Below are 17933 nucleotides of genomic sequence, written 5' to 3' on the forward strand. Positions count from 1 at the left end.
AAAGGGCAGCTGGACATATAAAGGGCCCCATTACCTTCAGTAGCTTAAAGCTTCATCAAACCTAAATCCGGCCCTGCTTCCAAGTAAACGTGGACAGGGTCAGGCAGCATCTTGTTTGGTAGAATATACAATAATGTATATTTTTTTGCAGGTGTATTATTATGGATGTACAGGGTGTTAGTGGATCCATACCGGACCATCCATATATCAATCCATTTTTCTGTTTTTTACCTTTTCTCCTATTCTTTTTTAAACTATGGGACGCTTCACGGATTTGTGTGTCATCCTTGCGCAGGGGCTTGGCTAATCTAGTGAGCATCTGTTTTCTTTTCCTCACCTTTTCTCCAAGGTGGTTTCCCGCTTGCCTATTTTATCCTCACAACAACCTTGTGAGGTGGGCTGGGCTTAGAGGCAGGGACTGGCCCAAGGTCACCAGGTTGAGTTTCATGGCTGAAGCGGGAGGGGCACTCTTCTGCTATAGTACAGCAGAAACAAGACCAAAAAGAGGGGAAAAGATGACAAAAAACAGGCGGCTTGCAGTACGGGAAAATTACAGGATGTCAGTAGGATATCAACTGGTTAAGTTTTGCAGGTGCAAATGGCCATTGAAAGAACAGTGATGCCTAACTGCCCCATTACATCCTGAGCGCAGATCACAATTGTTTTGTGGTTGAAACACACCCTCTAATGGCCCGATTCCTTCTCCCCTCTGACGCACCAAATGGCTGACCTGAACACGGCCTGGTATGCCAGGTTAAAGAGGTGCTTAGCTCTGCTGCTTGTTTTCAGTCACAGGCCCAGGATTTTCAATGGAAAAGGAGCACCCAAAAGTTCCCTGCAGGACCCCCTCCTGCCCCTTAACAGATCAGTGTTGCAGGGATGTGCCCATTGGCTGTGCTAGCTGGTGCTGATGGGAGTTGTAGCTCTGCTGCACCTGGAGGGCTGGCAGTTTCAATAATCCATAGAAACTAAGCCCAGGGATGCTGGGAGTTGTAGTCCATCTGGCCACAGGTTCCCCGTCCCTGCCCTGCATCCGTCACTCCTCTGCATTTAAATTATCGCTCAAAGTGAATTTCAGCATGGTAGCATAAAGACTGGGCCTTGGAATAAATATATCAGGCAGACTCCGGGATGTATATTGTGTTAATCTTTTATTGAGTATACGAACTGGAATCTTTCACACATGGGGAGCAGGCAGCCGCTAGTGTTAAAATGCAAAGGGAGGTGGAAGCTGCCTCCTTTGGGGAAGAAGCAAGTCTTCGTAGAGGGAATCCTCTCCCCCCCCCCCAAGCGCTGAGATGCAGCAGTTGCCTTGGCAGACGTGCAGGTGGGTGTAACCGCAGGGATCCCTCGTTTAAGCTGCATCGCTCCGGCGTCCCTTGAGCTCCCCGGGGCAGGCCCAGGGTTGTGGTATTTTGCTTTCGCAGTCCTGATTTTGGGTTTCTGCTTGTTAATTCGCCATGCCAAAGTCTCCATCCAGGAACGTTACGGATTGCATTTCTTGGGGGGGAGGGGGGCTACAAGCCTGGCAACAGAGCTGGTGTTGGGGCCAGGGCACCTTGGCAGAGCAATGGACCTGTGCACTAGGGCTACGATTCACCAGTTAACCCGTTCTGCATTGGCAGGGCACCTTATCTGGGCACCTCAGCAACTGAAATCCCCTGCCCCCCTTCCAAATTCTGCAGCAGCCAGTGTCCCTCTCCCCACTGTTTCTCCTCTGATACAACCCCTCTTCTTCCCTTGCAGTTTCCCCTTCCCCCCATCACCTCGCCCAATCCATTCTCCTTTCCCTATGAGCTGCGTCTCTCTCTCTGCCTATCCAACAAGCAATTTTGTTCAAGGATATGCCCTTGCCTAGCTTTGTGCAGCCCACACTGCCACACTTACCTAACCCTTGCCAAATCTTGGCTGCCCTGGCATAAAAGTGAGGGCCGCGTTTTAAGCAGGCATTTTTCAACCTTCATACACCACCCCCTGCGTTGGCTTGGATAGGCGTTCCACGGTGCCCTTCACATCACTGCCTTCGGCCAACCGTTCCCCTTCCACAAATACATGAGAAGTAGCCCGGCTGGATCAGGCCAGTGTCCCTGCCAGTTCAGCATCCCATTCTCACAGTGACCAACCGGAAGCCTGTGAGTGACACAGCGTTCCCCACTCCTGTGGTTTCTAGCCATTGGCATTCAGAAGCATCACTGTCTTTGACTGGAGGCAAAGCTTAGATGTCATGGCTAGTAGCCATAAGATAGCTGTCTCCTCTGTGAATCTGTCTGATCCTCTTTTAAAGCTATTCATGTTCTGCTTTCCCTTCTTTTTCCCTAATGTACACATTCCAACAACAGACACCTTCATTTCTCCCCACCCAACATTGTACAATTCTAAGAACTTGAATCACCCAGAGGCAGAGGATGCATTCACTATTTGCGGAGGGGGGGGAGATTGCTGGCATGTGCTTTTTCTTAAAAAACAAACCCTGGCCTAATATACAACCTAAGGGCCTGGGAGCATTAAAAAAGCCTCTTACAGACAACCAGGGCAGAGGAAACCCTGAACACCTGCCGTTAAGGAGGGCCTGTGCAAATATAGCTTAATAAATGCTGGAAAACCAGATTTCCCTAGACCCTACTCGTCTTCAGGGGGAGCTGCTCTGCCTGCCTAGATGTTCACCTTGCCCTCTAAATTCACTGGCCTTGCAAAAGGCAAAAGCACAGGCTTTTACAAAGCCCCTTCTCTCTCTGATCGCCTGTGGCGATTACTAAACACCTCCAGGCAACTAGGAAAGGTAAACTGGAAGAAAAGAGTTGGTTGTCTTTCTTTCAAGATGACAATCAGTCTGCACTGATGAGGACCACAGGCGTTTGTGAGCAAGAACCCTAAACCATCTTTGTAGGACAGTAACTTCTGAAGAGCTGAATTTGCATGGAGCAAGGCGCTCTAGCCATATTGGGTGCCTCAGGAAATGGGCCTGGGTGGATGTGAATCTGTGGGAGCCATAGGAGCCCACTCCTAGGAGCTGTGGGGGCTTCAGCCCTCACATTAAAATATTTGAGGGGGCCAGGCCCCAACAAAGTTGATTGGCATTCCCATTCAAATGGTGTGAGCATTGCATCATTTGACCGATTATGTGGGGCAGGGCTTACCTGGGCCCCCACAATATTTTATTCAAGTTGGCTCCCCTGATGGGAGCAAACAGGGTGTCAAGACGGGCATGAACGGATATGGCCGCCTGAGTGTGTGTTTCCTATCATAAACTAGCAGTTATGCATCTGTAAGCGCAGATGCTTCATTTCTTTAGGAAAAATCTCCCCCCCCCCCCGGCCTTCTCCCTGGGAAGGGCTAAATAAATATCTGCACCTGCCACGTCCCAGAGCAGCATTCTCCAACCTGATGCCCTCCAGCTGTTTTGGACTACAATTCCCATCTATCCCAGCCAGAAGCATGCTGCTGGGGCAGATGGGAGCTGTAGTCCAGAACAGCATTAAGGGAAGCATCTCTGCCACCAACTCATTGTAGAGACCTGGGCAAGTAGCTTGATCTCAGGCACGGTCTCCTGAGGCAAACTGGGAACAACTGAGAACTCTGCCTCAGGGATTTGAATTCAGAAGCCCCATATCCCTGCTGTGCTTCCACAGTCATGCCATTATATAAGTCCCCCACCACTCTCATCCTGCAAAGGTGGTTGGAGGAGACGAGAGCAATGAACCCTGTCGAAGATACTCTCCTAAACTTGTGTGTGCAAGTCAGTGTGATAGCGATGGAATGGTGCATCTTGCCAGACTCGTGCCCTTGTGCGCAAAGACACGTGTAACATGTTCATATATAAGTGAATGCATGCGCTTTGAGCAGGGGGGGCAGTGTTGTGGTTCTGACCCCTGGGATTTATAACAAGTTTTTTTATGATGCTATCTAGGGTTGTAGAGTTACAAAAAAAGGAGTGGAAGAGATGCTTAGTGGTATAGGATCTGCTTTCTATGCAGAAGTTTCCAGGTTCAATCCTCGGCATTTCCAGATAGGGCTGGCAAAGACTCCCTGCCCGAAATGCAGGAGAGCCGCTGCCAATCAGTGTAGACAGTACTGAGCTAGGTGGACCAATGGCATGACTTGTTATAAGGCAGCTTCTCATGTTCCTATGGAAACGGTCGCTCTGAGCCTGCCAACTCTATGGGACCGAAATTATTCTTCTGCCCTGTCTTTGTTAGAGAAAGATGGAGCCAGGCAGCAGGGCTTCCTCACCCCCCCCCCCCAATTCTGGTCCTCCACCCTCTGGAGCTAAAAGCTGGATTTTACCAGGGTGACCCTGACAGGCTGCGCCGTCTCGCCAAGGCAGGCCACCACATGGCGGGACTGGCTCTCGCTCCTCCACTTCAGGCACCTACCATTGGCTGCACCCTGCCCGCCCACAAGGCTTTGCTCAGATGCCCAATTGGCTGTTCTAGAGATAGACAGGTGCTGGCTGGTTGGCTGAGGCAAAGGCGCCGCCCAGGGAGGACCACTGACCAGGGGCAGCTCTTCATTGGCTGGTTCCAGCAGGTGCGACTCCAACTGCAGAGTCTTGGGCTTTAAACGGCCCGCCTCCTTGGGAAGGGGAGGCGGCGGCCAATCGGATGCTTCTGAAGCACCCGGCACTCGATTGGTTGCATGGGGCGGCCCCTGATTCGCCGTTCTGGAGTTATCGTGGCAGCTTGAGTTCCGAGCAGCTGTTTGGTCATGCTCAGATAGCAGAGGTCCACGGAGCTCTGGCTCTTTGGAGGGGCTGTCACCGGGGAGGCCGTGATGGTTCAGGCTTTCATGGGACACAGGGATATCGTCTAGGGAGGAGTGAGAGCTGGTCCTTCCTGGAGAGAAAGACGACATTAAGAATTCTCATCAACCACATGGACACGTGAATTCTGTACACAGCAAACGGGAGATATTGGCATATATATTATAGAGTGGGCTGCTTAGCATTTGCTGCTGTTGTTGCTTGTGGCAGGGACACCATCAGGCCCAGCAGCAGCTGGAAGATGGGGGTTTTTTTTGGGGGGGGGAAGGGAGTTTGAGAATTGAGAAAGAAAGAATAGAAATGTTTCAGACAAATAGATTTGAGTCCCACCCCCTGACTACCTGACCCTCCCGTCCCACAGACCCTGCAAAGCCACCACTGCCTCTCCTAGTACCTGCGATGCGCTTCCCCCGCTGCTGTGAAGCCTCTGTCGCCAGGGCGTAGGAGAGCTGGATTACTCGCTGTCGCTCCCACTCAGGGGTCGGGGGGCACCGAGGAGGCTTGAGTCCCCCAGTTTGCACGCCCTCCTTGGGTGATGGCTCAGGGGGGGTATTGGGGAGGGGCTGAAGGAGAGATTAAATCATGGGGAAGGGAAACGGGGCATGAACAAGGCTGTTCTGGCCCCACCGGCCCCCTTAGGTCAGAGCACGTCGCCTTGTTCACCAACCCAAATTGGAACTTAAGCACACAATGAAAATAACCTTCCCTGTGGTTTTAATTAAAGATGTGGATGACTCTTCTAAAACACACACACACACACACAATCCCATTTTGCTGCATAAAATGGGAGGAGTCCCTGATTTCAGGCTTTCTTTGGCCAGAGTCATGGCATCTCACACCACTGCCGGAGGAGCTCCAGCCCTTCCAAGCCCTCTCTCTCTCGGGACCCAGGAGTCCTGGCTGTCCTCTTCCATGCTCCAGCTGTGATGAGACTTCCCTCTCCCTCTTACAGAGCTCAAAGGTATACAGTGGTACCTCGGGTTACATACGCTTCGGGTTACATACGCTTCAGGTTACAGACTCCGCTAACCCAGAAACAGTACCTTTGCTTCAGGACGAGAACAGAAATCGCACAGCAGTGGTGCGGCTGCAGCAGGAGGCCCCATTAGCTAAAGTGCTGCTTCAGGTTAAGAACAGTTTCAGGTTAAGAACGGACCTCCAGAATGCATTAAGTACGTAACCAGAGGTACCACTGTATCTGTTTCCCAGCCACACTACCCACCTGTTCCCGGGCAGGAAAAATGAGGGACCCAGCCCCTCAAGCACTGCCCACTGGATGCAGCTCCCCCCCTCCCCCCCAGACACCTGTCCTTCTGACCATACCCCCACCCCTTGTCCCAAGACGTCCAGGGTCAAGGACGCAGGGCCTCCCTGTAGGAGATGGCTGAGACCTCGCCCTTGCCTCTTGGCCCCTCCCCACTGAGCACAGGGTGCCCCCCTCCGAAAGGCTTCTCACCCACCCGGCCGGACCCGCGCTTGAGAGAGTCTCGCCAGTGGCCCAGAGCGTTTGGCTGGGCGGCCTCCGATTTCCTTTTGGCCTCCTGGTTCCGCTGCATCCGGTCCAGCTGCTCCTGGGCACTCATGCGAGGCCGGCGAGAGGCGACCGCTTCTGTGGGAACGACCTAGACATGATGCAAGATCAGGGGTTAGGAGATGGTGCCGACCAGTGGCCCTCATTCATGATACCTGACCTCATTCACGACCCTGAGATTCATGACCCCTGAATCTAGCAGTGATCCAGAGTCGGAGGCAGCAGGGGCACCAGGAGGGAACTGAGTCAGGATCAGGCCTCCGAGCAGACTGCGGGACTCACAAGGCCTCAGCCTGCTCCTAGCCTTTGTCGGAGCAAGCTGCTCACTGGGAGCTATCTGTGGTCTGGCAGCCTTGCTGCTTTGTGTGGGATCCAGCATCAGACCAGAACACAGCACCGGTCTCTGGATCCTTCCCTTTGTCACAAATGGGATTTTGCTTTCAACAACTGCTGCTGTGCTACTGCCAGTGTCCAGCCATGCTGGCATTCTCTCACAACATCCTGCCATCCTGGACAGCCTCTGAAGTGTACGTGGTACACCCCAAGAGTCCTAGAGGCCTCCCTTTTTATCCGTTCTCAGGAGCAAGCTGGCAGTATATCACACCGTTGAAGTTATTAGCAAGAACACGATCTGCACAGTCTTGCCTGAGTCTCAGGCCTAATGATCATAGCAGCTCCCCCCTCCTCCCGCCCGGTTGGTCAGTTGCCGAGAGTGAAAGTCCCCACCTCATCCAGCCATTAGTTCCTTCCTCTCCAGGGCTTTCCCCAAGCAATCAGAGACGGCACCTTCATGAAGCCAACCTCTTTTCCTCCCTCTTAATGCCTCTCCTGGTTCTGGGAGACCAGGGAGGAGGGATGTTTGGTTTTTTTTGCAGCAGGAGGGGGAGACACCCTGGCTTCTACAACAGCAGGACTCCTCTCCCGCTTCAGCATCTGATTCTGAACTTCTCTCCACCTCTTCTTCCCAGGCTTCTCCCTCTGCCCACTCATCATCATCACCCCACTGCTAACCCCCTGGCTCTGAGCCTTCTTCCCTTGGTGGTTCCTGCCTGTTGAAATAGGTAAGAGTCAGGCCCGGGGTATTGCTTGGGGGCCCGGATCAGACCCACCCACTTGCAAGATGCCGATTAGCCGCTCCAGTTTCAACAGGAGCCATGAAGCTTAAATTGTATTTTTTTTTGCAATGCAAACCACTACAAACCTTTTAGAGAAAGCAGAGCATAAACATATTAATAAGTAATATAACAAATCCTTCCTTTCCCCTGTTGTGCACTAGAACAGGGATAGCCAACACAGTGCCCTCCAGAGGGGCTTGGACTCCAACTTCCATCAACTCCAGACAGCCTAGCCCAGCCAATGGACAGGGATGATGGGAGTTGTAGTCCAACAAGATCTGGAGGGGCACCACACCCCTGCAATGCATAGATTTTCTGCTGCCATGATTCTGAGGGTCCTCCGCATACCTTGATTATGCTGTGCTCAGTGTCTTCACAGAGTTTGCTGATGTGGCTCCCGTGATCTGCGAAGGAGGAGGGAGACAGAGCATTCATTCGGAGGGTGCAGAACCAAGTTTTCTGTTTCTCTCTCCTAGTTCCCACCTCTGTCCTGGCAGGGATAGGCCCTCAACGCAACTCAAAAGGCTGCTCTTATGCATCACACTCTGTGTCAAGATCAGGGCAGGTCAAGCCACCAATGGCAAGCACCAATGGCGGAATCCTTGCTTGACCAATGGGAAAGCAGCACTCTGAAAGTGGGCGGGGAAAGGGAATGGTGGGTAATTCAAAAGGGAAGTAAGAGTTCATAGAATTATAGAATCGGGAGATTTGGAAGGGACACCGAGGGCCATCTAGTCCAATCTCAACTAAAGCATCCAAAGTTTCACAACTAAAGCTGTGAAAAGAATGAAGGGATCCACCTTTCTCACTAACAAGAAGCGCCCAAAACACACCGTGGGTTAAGAAGCAAATGCCAACTACCCAAGTAAACCCACACTGAAACTTGAGACCTGAGAAGGCACCCTGTGTGTGTACAGGGCCAGATTTAGGTTTGATGAGGCTACTGAAGGTAATGGGGCCCTTTATATGTCCAGCTGGGACGCGAGTGGCTCTGTGGGTTAAACCACAGAGCCTAGGACTTGCCGATCAGAAGGTCGGCGGTTCGAATCCCTGCGACGGAGTGAGCTCCCGTTGCTCGGTCCCTGCTCCTGCCAACCTAGCAGTTCGAAAGCACGTCAAAGTGCAAGTAGATGAATAGATACCGCTCTGGCTGGAAGGTAAACGGCGTTTCCGTGCGCTGCTCTGGTTCGCCAGAAGCGGCTTAGTCATGCTGGCCACATGACCTGGAAGCTGTACGCTGACTCCCTCGGCCAATAAAGCGAGATGAGCGCCACAACCCCAAAGTCGGCCACGACTGGACCTAATGGTCAGGGGTCCCTTTACCTTTACCTATATGTCCAGCTGTCCTTTGTCAACAACAAATTGTCGCTGTTTTTTGTGTTGAATATATGCTGTGTGGTAATTTATGGACCTAATAGGTATCTAAAGCCATTTGCCATGCAACCAGTCCATGCAGAATGTAGGCACCCTATTTTTAGACGTCAGCAAACCAGTGATATTTTAGGGAGCAGGCTAGCAGGCGGGGCCCATTACTTACATCATAGGAGCCTAAACAACACAAAACACTGTTGCTGTATGTAGGTTTTATTTTATTTGTTTGTTTATCTTATATTTTGGAAATGTACATCCATTTTTTTTCTTTCAATTTTTTGAGGGCCCCCAAGAGAGTGGGGCCCTAAGCTATAGCTTGTTTAGCTTATACGTAAATCCGTGTTCCTCCCGCATCTCACTCACCTGGACCAACCCCATCCTTTGCCCTCACTTTCTCGGACTCTGCGGGCTCACCGGAGGAATTGTATCGAGGCTGCCTGGTGGCATCTGACTGCCGTGATGACCCCTGTTGCCCTCTGCAGGAAGCAGGTGGACTCTGCCGGCAAAGAACACAACGTCAGTGAACCTCAGTCGCTGCCAAGAGAAAGTGGGCATGGCTGCAAGGAGGGAACTGAGGATGCTGTTAGGGTAGAAACTTACAGGCGGATTCGCTGCCCGAGGGCTGTCCAGCTGGCCCACTGTGGCTGGCAAGTGGCTGGTGGTGGATTCGTGGAAGGACAGGGTGGATTTGGGAGGAGGAGATGAGTCAAACTCCTTCAGGCGCCCATAGAAAAAGGGTGAACATTATTAGTGATGCATCCTCAGTCTGCCTGTGTGTGTGTGTGTGTGTGTGTGTGTGTGTGTGTGTGTGTGTGTTATAGATAGACAGCTATCAAGCGGGTACTTTCACTATTCCCTTTTCAGCACCTGCTAAAAACAATCTTGTTTAGACAAGCCTACCCAGATTGCTGATGCAAGTTTAAGTCCGTTTTTAGTCTACGGCTGTTTTAACTTATGAAAGTTTTAAATTGTTGTTGTCAGTTGCTTTTCCTATTTTTGTAAACTGCTTTGAGCTTGTCTTTACAATGAAGCTGTGTACATGAAATAAATATTGCAGTGGTACCTCTGGTTGTGAACGGGATTCGTTCCGGAGGCCCATTCACAACCTGAAAAGAACGCAACTCGCATCTGTGTGTCTGCAATTCACCGCTTCTGCACATGTGCGTTACATCATTTTGTGTGTCTGCGCATGCGCGAGCGGCGAAACCTGGAAGTAACCCTTTCCAGTACTTCTGGGTCGCCGTGGGATGCAACCTGAAAACGCTCAACCTGAAGCAAACGTAACATGAGGTATGACTGTATTTATCTAGCCATAGAGTAAGTACATAAACACACACACACACACACACACACACACAGAGAGAGAGAGAGAGAGAGAGAGAGAGAGAGAGAGAGAGAGAGATGCCCAAATAGGCTTCTAAGTAGCTTACCAAAACCAGGGGCACCAATATTGAAATACAAAAACACCCACAATTAAAACACAGAACCCCTAACTTCAAAGTGGTTTAAGCCCAAGGTCTCGATGGTGAAGCCAATGTACCGTTTGAACTCAGAGACCAACCCCATACCTCCATTCCTGCACAAAGCTGCTGGGGTGTGTGGCTTGGACCCAGATGAGAATCCAGAGTTGGGGTGGTAGCTGGAGACACACCTGCAATGGAGAGGTTCAGATGTTACAAACGAGGACTCATAAGGGGCAACACCTGCTAAAGATCCCCCCTCCCTCCCTCCTCCTCCTCCTGGGCTGCCGGCTCCCAGCTCCTAGGACAGTATTGCGTTCAGCACCTGATCTTCTGCTTTCTAGGGCGTGGTGGTTGGCTGGGCTGGATCTCAGTCCTGCCAGGATGTCGTGGATCCTCCACAAATCTTGCTGGGCAGCTACTTGGTCCTAAGGAGGAAAGGATCAGACAGGTGGAGGCAACAGGAATTAGTGCAGAAAGATAGAAAGCTGCCTTGCACCAAGCCTGCATAGCTCAGGATTGTTGACACCAGGGCAGGGGATGGGGGGTGGGGAAGAACTTTTCCATTCCCAGCTCAGCAACGAAGGTCTGGTAAGGGACGTGGCCTGGGGAGAGGAGGCGTGGCCTGGGGAAGAGTCACAGATAGAGAGAGGTTTGACTTGAAGCTCCCTCTCCTTTACTTCAAGGGTTCAGGTAGGGGTTTTTCTTAGTCCTACCTGGAGATGCCAGGGGCAGAACCTGGGACCTTGTGCATGCAAAACAGATGTTCTGCCACTGGGCCTGGGGTACCATGTTTCCACATGCCCCCTAACCCACACTACCTCCAGATCAGAGCCATGAGCTCAATCTAGCAGCGATTCCGCAATCTCAACCCTGCCATTTATTTCTGAGGAAGACCATTTGGGGGTTGGATTATTTCACCAACTACTGAGCAGGTTGCAGTTACGAAGCACGGAATCAAGAATCATTTGTTATTATTTTTGAATAGGTTTTTAGCCCATGTGGCAGCAGCAGACATAAACATGAGATGTGAATCCCAGAAAATACAGGGCCAGGACGAAGACTGAGGTGGATTTTCACAGGTCAGAAGAGGAGGACTTTAATATTTGGTGGTCAGCTCATTTTCCCACCCACCCAGCAGAAAAAAAAAAATTGAAAAGCAGAATATGTGTGTGTGTGTGTGTGTGTGTGTGTGTGTGTGTGTGTGTGTGTATGGACGGTTGACAAAATTGTCTTCATTTGCACAAAGTGCTCAGATCACAAAACCTGACTTCTCAGAGTACAGAATTTGGAGTTTTGTCACTTTTTTGCAGCAACTATGCACAGCCCGAATGCTTGCAAAGTACCACAAAAAAGTGGTAGGGAGAGGTTTGGAAATGGGGAGCACATACCTGGGGGTGCCCCACAGTCCGGATATGCTCCAAGGAACCCTTCACCATCTGCAGGTCATTTTCCAAGGCGGCGTAATCCTCCCACGCTCGTTCACTGTCCTGAGTTGGGGAAGAACAAAGGCTCAGCGGCTTATCCAGATCCCTTATGAAGTGCTGATTCACTGCAGATAAGGCCTGGTAAACCCCTGCTGCAGAATGAGGTCGTAGAATCCTGGGTGGGCTATACAGCTTAAGGTGAAGGATGCTGTTTTCAATGCCTCCTGCCTAATATTTTAACAACACACACACACATGGGATCTGCAACAAAATGTTGCAGTATGGAGTGCTCCCATCCATTCCCACCCACCGTTCTGTGCGCAACTGCCCCCTAACAACAACAATAGTCACTCAGCAGTCAGTGGCCACTGGGCATTCTCAGTCCTTGTTGGGTTATCTTGAGGGTGCCCCCAATATGCATTTATGTTTCCCCCCTCCCAAAGTTTTTTTGTACTTCTGTAAACTTGGGGGGTCTCTGTAAGCCTGCTGCTTCTTGTGCACAGAGGTTCTGGCCCTCTAAGTACCGGGCATGCACCTTTGAACATTGGTCGAATAGAAAGGATAAGCAGGCACAGCAACAAAATGTTGCTGTGTATCCCCAGTGGGAGGGTGTTGCCTGAGCATTGTGGCTGAGGGGCTTGAAAGAAAAAAGTTAGCGTCAAAGGCAGGAGTCCCTGCTCTACGCTGGGTCAACTTCAGGAGCGAAAAAAAGTCTTAAAAGTCCAACCAGTCTGTATGCAAGGCACTTGGGGTAGGAGACTTCCTCATGCGACCAGGTTCTCAATTTGGCTTCGAAGGAGGTGAGAGGGGGCAATTTAAGTAGACTGACTTTTGCTGCAACTTGGAGGAATTTTGACGGGGAACCGAAAGGAGCCTCTACCTCATCTCTGATCTGTAGTATTAACTGAGAACTAACCGAGAACTGGGACGCGGGTGGTGCTGTGGGTTAAACGACAGAGCCTAGGATTTGCTGATCAGAAGGTCGGCGGTTCGAATCCCCGCAACGGGGTGAGCTCCCGTTGCTCAGTCCCAGCTCCTGCCAACCTAGCAGTTTGAAAGCACGTCAAAGTGCAAGTAGATAAATAGGTACCGCTCCGGCGGGAAGGTAAACAGTGTTTCCGTGCGCTGCTCTGGTTCGCCAGAAGCGGCTTAGTCATGCTGGCCACATGACCCGGAAGCTGTACGCCGGCTCCCTCGGCCTATAAAGCGAGATGAGCGCCGCAACCCCGGAGTCGGCCATGACTGGACCTAATGGTCAGGGGTGCCTTTACCTTTTTAACCGAGAACTAGTCACTGCACAGCTACTGTGAGCATCCCATCGCTATCTCAACACAGCCCTTCAACCTAAGCTTCGGGGGTTATGGCTACAGTCAGCGGCAGAGCAAGCCGATTGGGCGCCTGGGGCGGCGTGTGTGCCCTGTGCCCAAGGGTGGGGCCAGCTGGGGCAGGACGCTCCGTGGGGCCTCCAAGGAGTCTGTCTGCCTCCTCCACTCAGCCGCCCTACAGCTGAGGGGGGAGGCGGTGGGCAGACCGTTTGGGCAGTGTGGAGCCTAAGCCACTGTGTCTCTCCCAGGACAGATGTGTGGCTTGGGTGCGCTGCAGACCCCGTGGTGCCGCCTGGCATTTTGTCATCCCCCCCTCAGTGGTGGCACCCGGGGCAATCCACCCCCACTGCAGCCCCCTTCCTTTGCCCCTAGCTACAGTGGTACCTTGGGTTACATATGCTTCAGGTTACAGACTCCACTAACCCAGAAATAGCACCTCAGGTTATGAACTTTGCTTCAGGATGAGAACAGAAATTGTGCAGCGGCAGTGGGAGGCCCCATTAGCTAAAGTGGTACCTCAGGATAAGAACAGTTTCAGGTTAAGAACAGACCTCCAGAATGAATTAAGTTCTTAACCTGAGGTATCTCTGTACAGTGTTTTCTCAGCTCAACCTCCCACATGGGAATAAAAGCAGCTCACCAGCGCTAGATCACAGAGGCGAGCTCGGGTTTGCACCAGTTCGTCTTGCAGCTGCCTCTGCTGGTAGCAGATTTTCTCCATCGTGGCGTCTTGGCCTTTAAACTCCTCCAGCCTCAGGCGTGTCACCTCCAAGGCTTTCTCAATCCGCTCCTGTTAAAAAAAAAGAAAAGAGGCCAACCATTTCAACTTAAGCCAAAATAAATCAGATGGCCGGTTTAATAGCAGAAGTAAGGGAAAAAGGAAATGAGGGTAAAGTAAGACATACCTTTTCTGCCCGGAGCTGTGCCGTGTCCTCTTCGAGACCACGAAGCACCTTGTCCTGGCCGCAAAGTTTTGTCAAGAGAGCCTAGAAAGAGAGAGGGGGGTGCAAATCTAAGAGAAGCCACCAGAAGGTGCTGCAGCACATACAATAGTGGCTTTATAAAAGCAGGCAAACCCACTTTGGGACAAATGTCTGGCATGGTGTTGTGAGAGCGCTGGCTGATACAGGGCCCAAGAGTTGAGTCCGAGGAAATGCCCGCCTGTCGGTCGGAGCGCCATGGCAGGCTCTTCTGCTGCGGGCAGCTCTGTGCCGCAAGTTCGGGGGTGACTGAGCTAGCGATACACTGAGGTGGCCAGCCAGCTCTGCCTTCCTGCACACCTGGGACTGGGCAACTTGGGGAGGGGGGGCCACCGGGCAGATCTTTGCACCCCAGCACCGCATATGCTTAAGACAGCCCTGGCGAAATTCTTTTTCCCCCGAGAGCTTCCAAATCAGAGATGGGTTACGCTATTAACAATGTAGCGTTCCAAAGGCCAGTCAGTTAATCGTTTAAATTAATAAACTCAAATTCTTAATGGACTAAAAATGAGATCCAAATTAATTCAGACAGATTTAAAAACAACAACAACAACAACAAAAACCATAAGGAGAGCTGGATGAGGCCATATAAAACCCACAAGCAGGACATGAGCACAACTGCACTCTGCCCATGGGATAGTAGCTCTTGATAGCTTTGCCCTCCATGAATGTATCTAATCCTCTTTTTAAAACATCCCAGCTTGGTGGCCTTCGCTGCCTCTTGTGGGAGTGAGTTCCACAGTCTAACGGTGCGCTGTGTGAAAAAGCACTTTATTTTTTGACTCTCCTGACCTCACCCAAGACAACAAAACATTGGGCACATCCAGTTTTACAGGGTGATTTCCCACCCTGTAAAACCCCAGGCGACTTCTAATGCTGTTAGAAAACTGGCGTGCTGCAGCATGAAACCCATGCACACAGTTTTATTGGGGGGAATTATTCCACCTTCAGCCAATTTCAGTGTGTAGTAAAATGTCTCAAACAAAGCCTTGTGTGTTGTGTGTCAGAAGAGAGGCACTTCTCTGAGTTGGTTTTTGCTTGAAAATGTAAACAGAAAGTGGCAAAAATCTGGGGGTGTTCCTGACAGCTGTGCAGGTGACAATAAAACAAGCTGTAGGACTAACTCTCTGTAAATTCAGCATTGAGCAGTGACCCTCCAGTGGATTCCAACCCAGTTTAATGTTAATTATTTTGCAGTGACCACCACAGTGGATCCCAACCCCGTTTTCTTGGAAGTAGGTTTGTTACTTATTTTGCAAGAGATTTAAAAAATGAGCTTTCAAACACCGTTTTATAAATGAGGCATTCCCTCTTCTGAAAGAATGTCTCAATCTACTCGTAAGTCAAGGATGCAGGGACCTGTGACCCTCCTGATATTGTTAAACTACCAAGAGCCTAGGGCTTGCCGATCAGAAGGTCGGCGGTTCGAATCCCCGCGACAGGGTGAGCTCCTGTTGCTCGGTCCCTGCTCCTGCCAACCTAGCAGTTCGAAAGCACACCAAAGTGCAAGTAGATAAATAGGTACCGCTCTGGCGGGAAGGTAAACGGCGTTTCCGTGCGCTGCTCTGGTTCGTCAGAAGTGGCTTAGTCATGCTGGCCACATGACCCAGAAGCTGTATGCCGGCTCCCTCGGCCAATAAAGCGAGATGAGCGCCGCAACCCCAGAGTCGGTCACGACTGGACCTAATGGTCAGGGGTCCTTTTACCTTTTTTACCATCATCTCTGGTGGGAGTTGGAGTCCAGCAAATACCTGGAGGACCACAGGTTCCCCTGCCCCTGCTCAAAGTGATGTTTATGCTCTATGCTTCCTAAGCTGGATGCAAATAATTTTTAAAGTTTTTTTTAATAAAACAACAACACACAAATGAACCCTTGATATGAGAAGAAGCAGAAATGCGTACATCAGTGTCGCTTTCAAATCGCTGCCCCCCGGCAGAATGGATGCTCCTCTCTCGCACCAGAGTCCGGCACTGGAAGGACAGAGAAATGGTTGGTGTGAACAAGATGCAAAGGCATGTCTGGATAAGCCCCCGAACTTCCCACATGGTTTCCTAGGAGAAACGCCAGCTTGTTGCACCACGACAGTTAAATATGCCCATAAAAGACTGTTTATGTATGCAACAGCAGCAGCAAGAATTCTTTGAGCCCCAAAATGGAAACAACAAGAAGTGCCAACGAAAGAAGAGTGGCAGGTGAAAATGATGGACTTTGCGGAACTGGCGAAGCTGAAGGGAAGAATCCGAAAGCAGCACAGTCAAGTATTTCAAAAGGACTGGAGTAAATTTACACGATATTTGAAAGATCATTGTAAGCGATTGAAATCACTAGCAGGGTTGTCTGAAGACTTGTAATGAGAAATTTTCTTCCTTTTTATATTTACTTAAATTTTGAGGTATTTTGTAATGACTGTAATTAGAACTGGAAAATGCATAAAGTGGTATGATATAAAGGTTATATCATGAGGCGGGAGGGAAGGAAGTTGATAGGCTAGAAAGAGCTAGAGCGGCAAAGTGGATAATAATGATATGATTATATATTGTTAAATGGAAAAATAATAAAAACTATATTTAAAAAAAAATAAAATTAAATATGCCCAAGACATTTAAGTGTTCAGCATTAAGAGGGCGTATTTATCAGGATAAGTTGCCCAAGGCTTCAAAGACCAACTACTTCAGGGGCTGTTCAATCCAATGTTAAGCTAACGGGGGTGGGGTGGGGGAATGGTGGAGCCCAGTGTTAACCATTACAGACGGGAGGACAATTTGGTATTAAAACAGAACTCAGAGAATGTGCTGCTGTCCTTTCCTGGCCAGCCTATTCTTTTTGCTAAGCCAGCGTTTGATAAGTCCTAGACTCAAGGGAGGATCAAGCACGAAATCACATACCGTGGTTCCCAAAGACGTCCTTTTCCCAGGGGTGGGCCGGTTAGGCAGGGGGGGCAGGGGTGGTAGGTGGAGGTAGCTGGAGGAGGCAGAGTGGGGGGTGATCTGTAGGGAAAGGGAAGCCAAGTGTTAGGGAGAGTAGCCAGGGAAGCTCATGAGCAGGACTGTGTGGTATACAGTGGAACCTCGGCTTGCGGACGTAATCCGTAACGGAGGCACATCCGCAACTCGCAGCATTCGCACCCTGAAGTGCTGCGTCTGCGCAGGCATGATTTGGCGCTTCTGTGCATGCGTGAAGTGGCGAAACCAGGAAGTCACCAGTTCCGGTACTTCCGGGTTTCCCGCAGTCCGCAACCCGAAAACACGTAACCTGAAGCAGCCGTAACATGAGGTATGACTGTAATAATAATAGTAATAGTAATAATAATAATAGTATGTATGTATTTATATATTTACATATATATATATTTACATACATACATACATACATACATACATACATACATACCCCGCCCATCTGGCTGGTTTCCCCAGCCACTCTGGGTGGCTCCCAACTGAGTATTAAAAACACAATAAAACATCAAATATTAAAAACTTCCCTAAATAGGGTATGCCACAAATTGCACAGAAAGACTGCGCAATATAATATTGGCCGCACAATGCAGCTTTCTAGAAAAAAAGGAAAGAAAAAAATCTTTTTATTTTTTAAAGGAAGCAAGTTTGTAGCTCAACATTTGCATAATTTACGCAAGTTGCGGAATCGAGCTTTTCCTGCTGCAGAATTGAGACTCCTTTGGCTCAGGATTTCAGAAACGTTAAGTACAGGGTACACACAGCCCAGGTCATGAGCAGGGAAAGAGACATTCAAGCCAACAGACTCGTTTGTTTCCGTGTCACAGGGAGAGGAAGGCCAGGGAGAGGAGGACCATGGCGAACGGGAAAGATGGAGAACGCAGCCCCCGGTACTCACCAGTCGCCCATGTAGCCGAGACATGACCAGAGCACGGGACGTCCCAGCTGGCGGAGAGAGATAACCTCGGTCTGCAAACTGGCAGGAAAGGAAAGGTTAGCGCTGGGGTGGA

The 17933-nt window shown here is 50.4% G+C and overlaps 1 protein-coding gene across 4 annotated transcripts in view; it reads right to left on the reverse strand.

Moving 5' to 3' along the window:
* Positions 1-1134: 1134 nt before the first annotated feature.
* PLEKHA4 (pleckstrin homology domain containing A4) overlaps positions 1135-17933 on the reverse strand; it is a 51214-nt gene continuing 34415 nt past the window's right edge. For all 4 annotated transcript variants that reach the window (XM_028701900.2, XM_028701899.2, XM_028701898.2 and 1 more), the window contains exons 9-22: positions 17822-17899; positions 16855-16956; positions 15871-15939; positions 13894-13974; positions 13629-13778; positions 11628-11726; positions 10562-10664; positions 10345-10427; positions 9377-9490; positions 9140-9272; positions 7754-7809; positions 6220-6381; positions 5154-5322; positions 1135-4832 (exon numbers count right to left, since the gene is read on the reverse strand). In XM_028701900.2, coding sequence (XP_028557733.2) covers positions 4267-4832; positions 5154-5322; positions 6220-6381; positions 7754-7809; positions 9140-9272; positions 9377-9490; positions 10345-10427; positions 10562-10664; positions 11628-11726; positions 13629-13778; positions 13894-13974; positions 15871-15939; positions 16855-16956; positions 17822-17899 — 1965 coding nt within the window. In that variant the 3' untranslated portion in view covers positions 1135-4266. The remainder of the gene's footprint in view (positions 4833-5153; positions 5323-6219; positions 6382-7753; positions 7810-9139; positions 9273-9376; positions 9491-10344; positions 10428-10561; positions 10665-11627; positions 11727-13628; positions 13779-13893; positions 13975-15870; positions 15940-16854; positions 16957-17821; positions 17900-17933) is intronic.

Source organism: Podarcis muralis, chromosome 13, assembly GCF_964188315.1.
Source record: "Podarcis muralis chromosome 13, rPodMur119.hap1.1, whole genome shotgun sequence".
NCBI classification, from domain to species: domain Eukaryota; kingdom Metazoa; phylum Chordata; class Lepidosauria; order Squamata; family Lacertidae; genus Podarcis; species Podarcis muralis.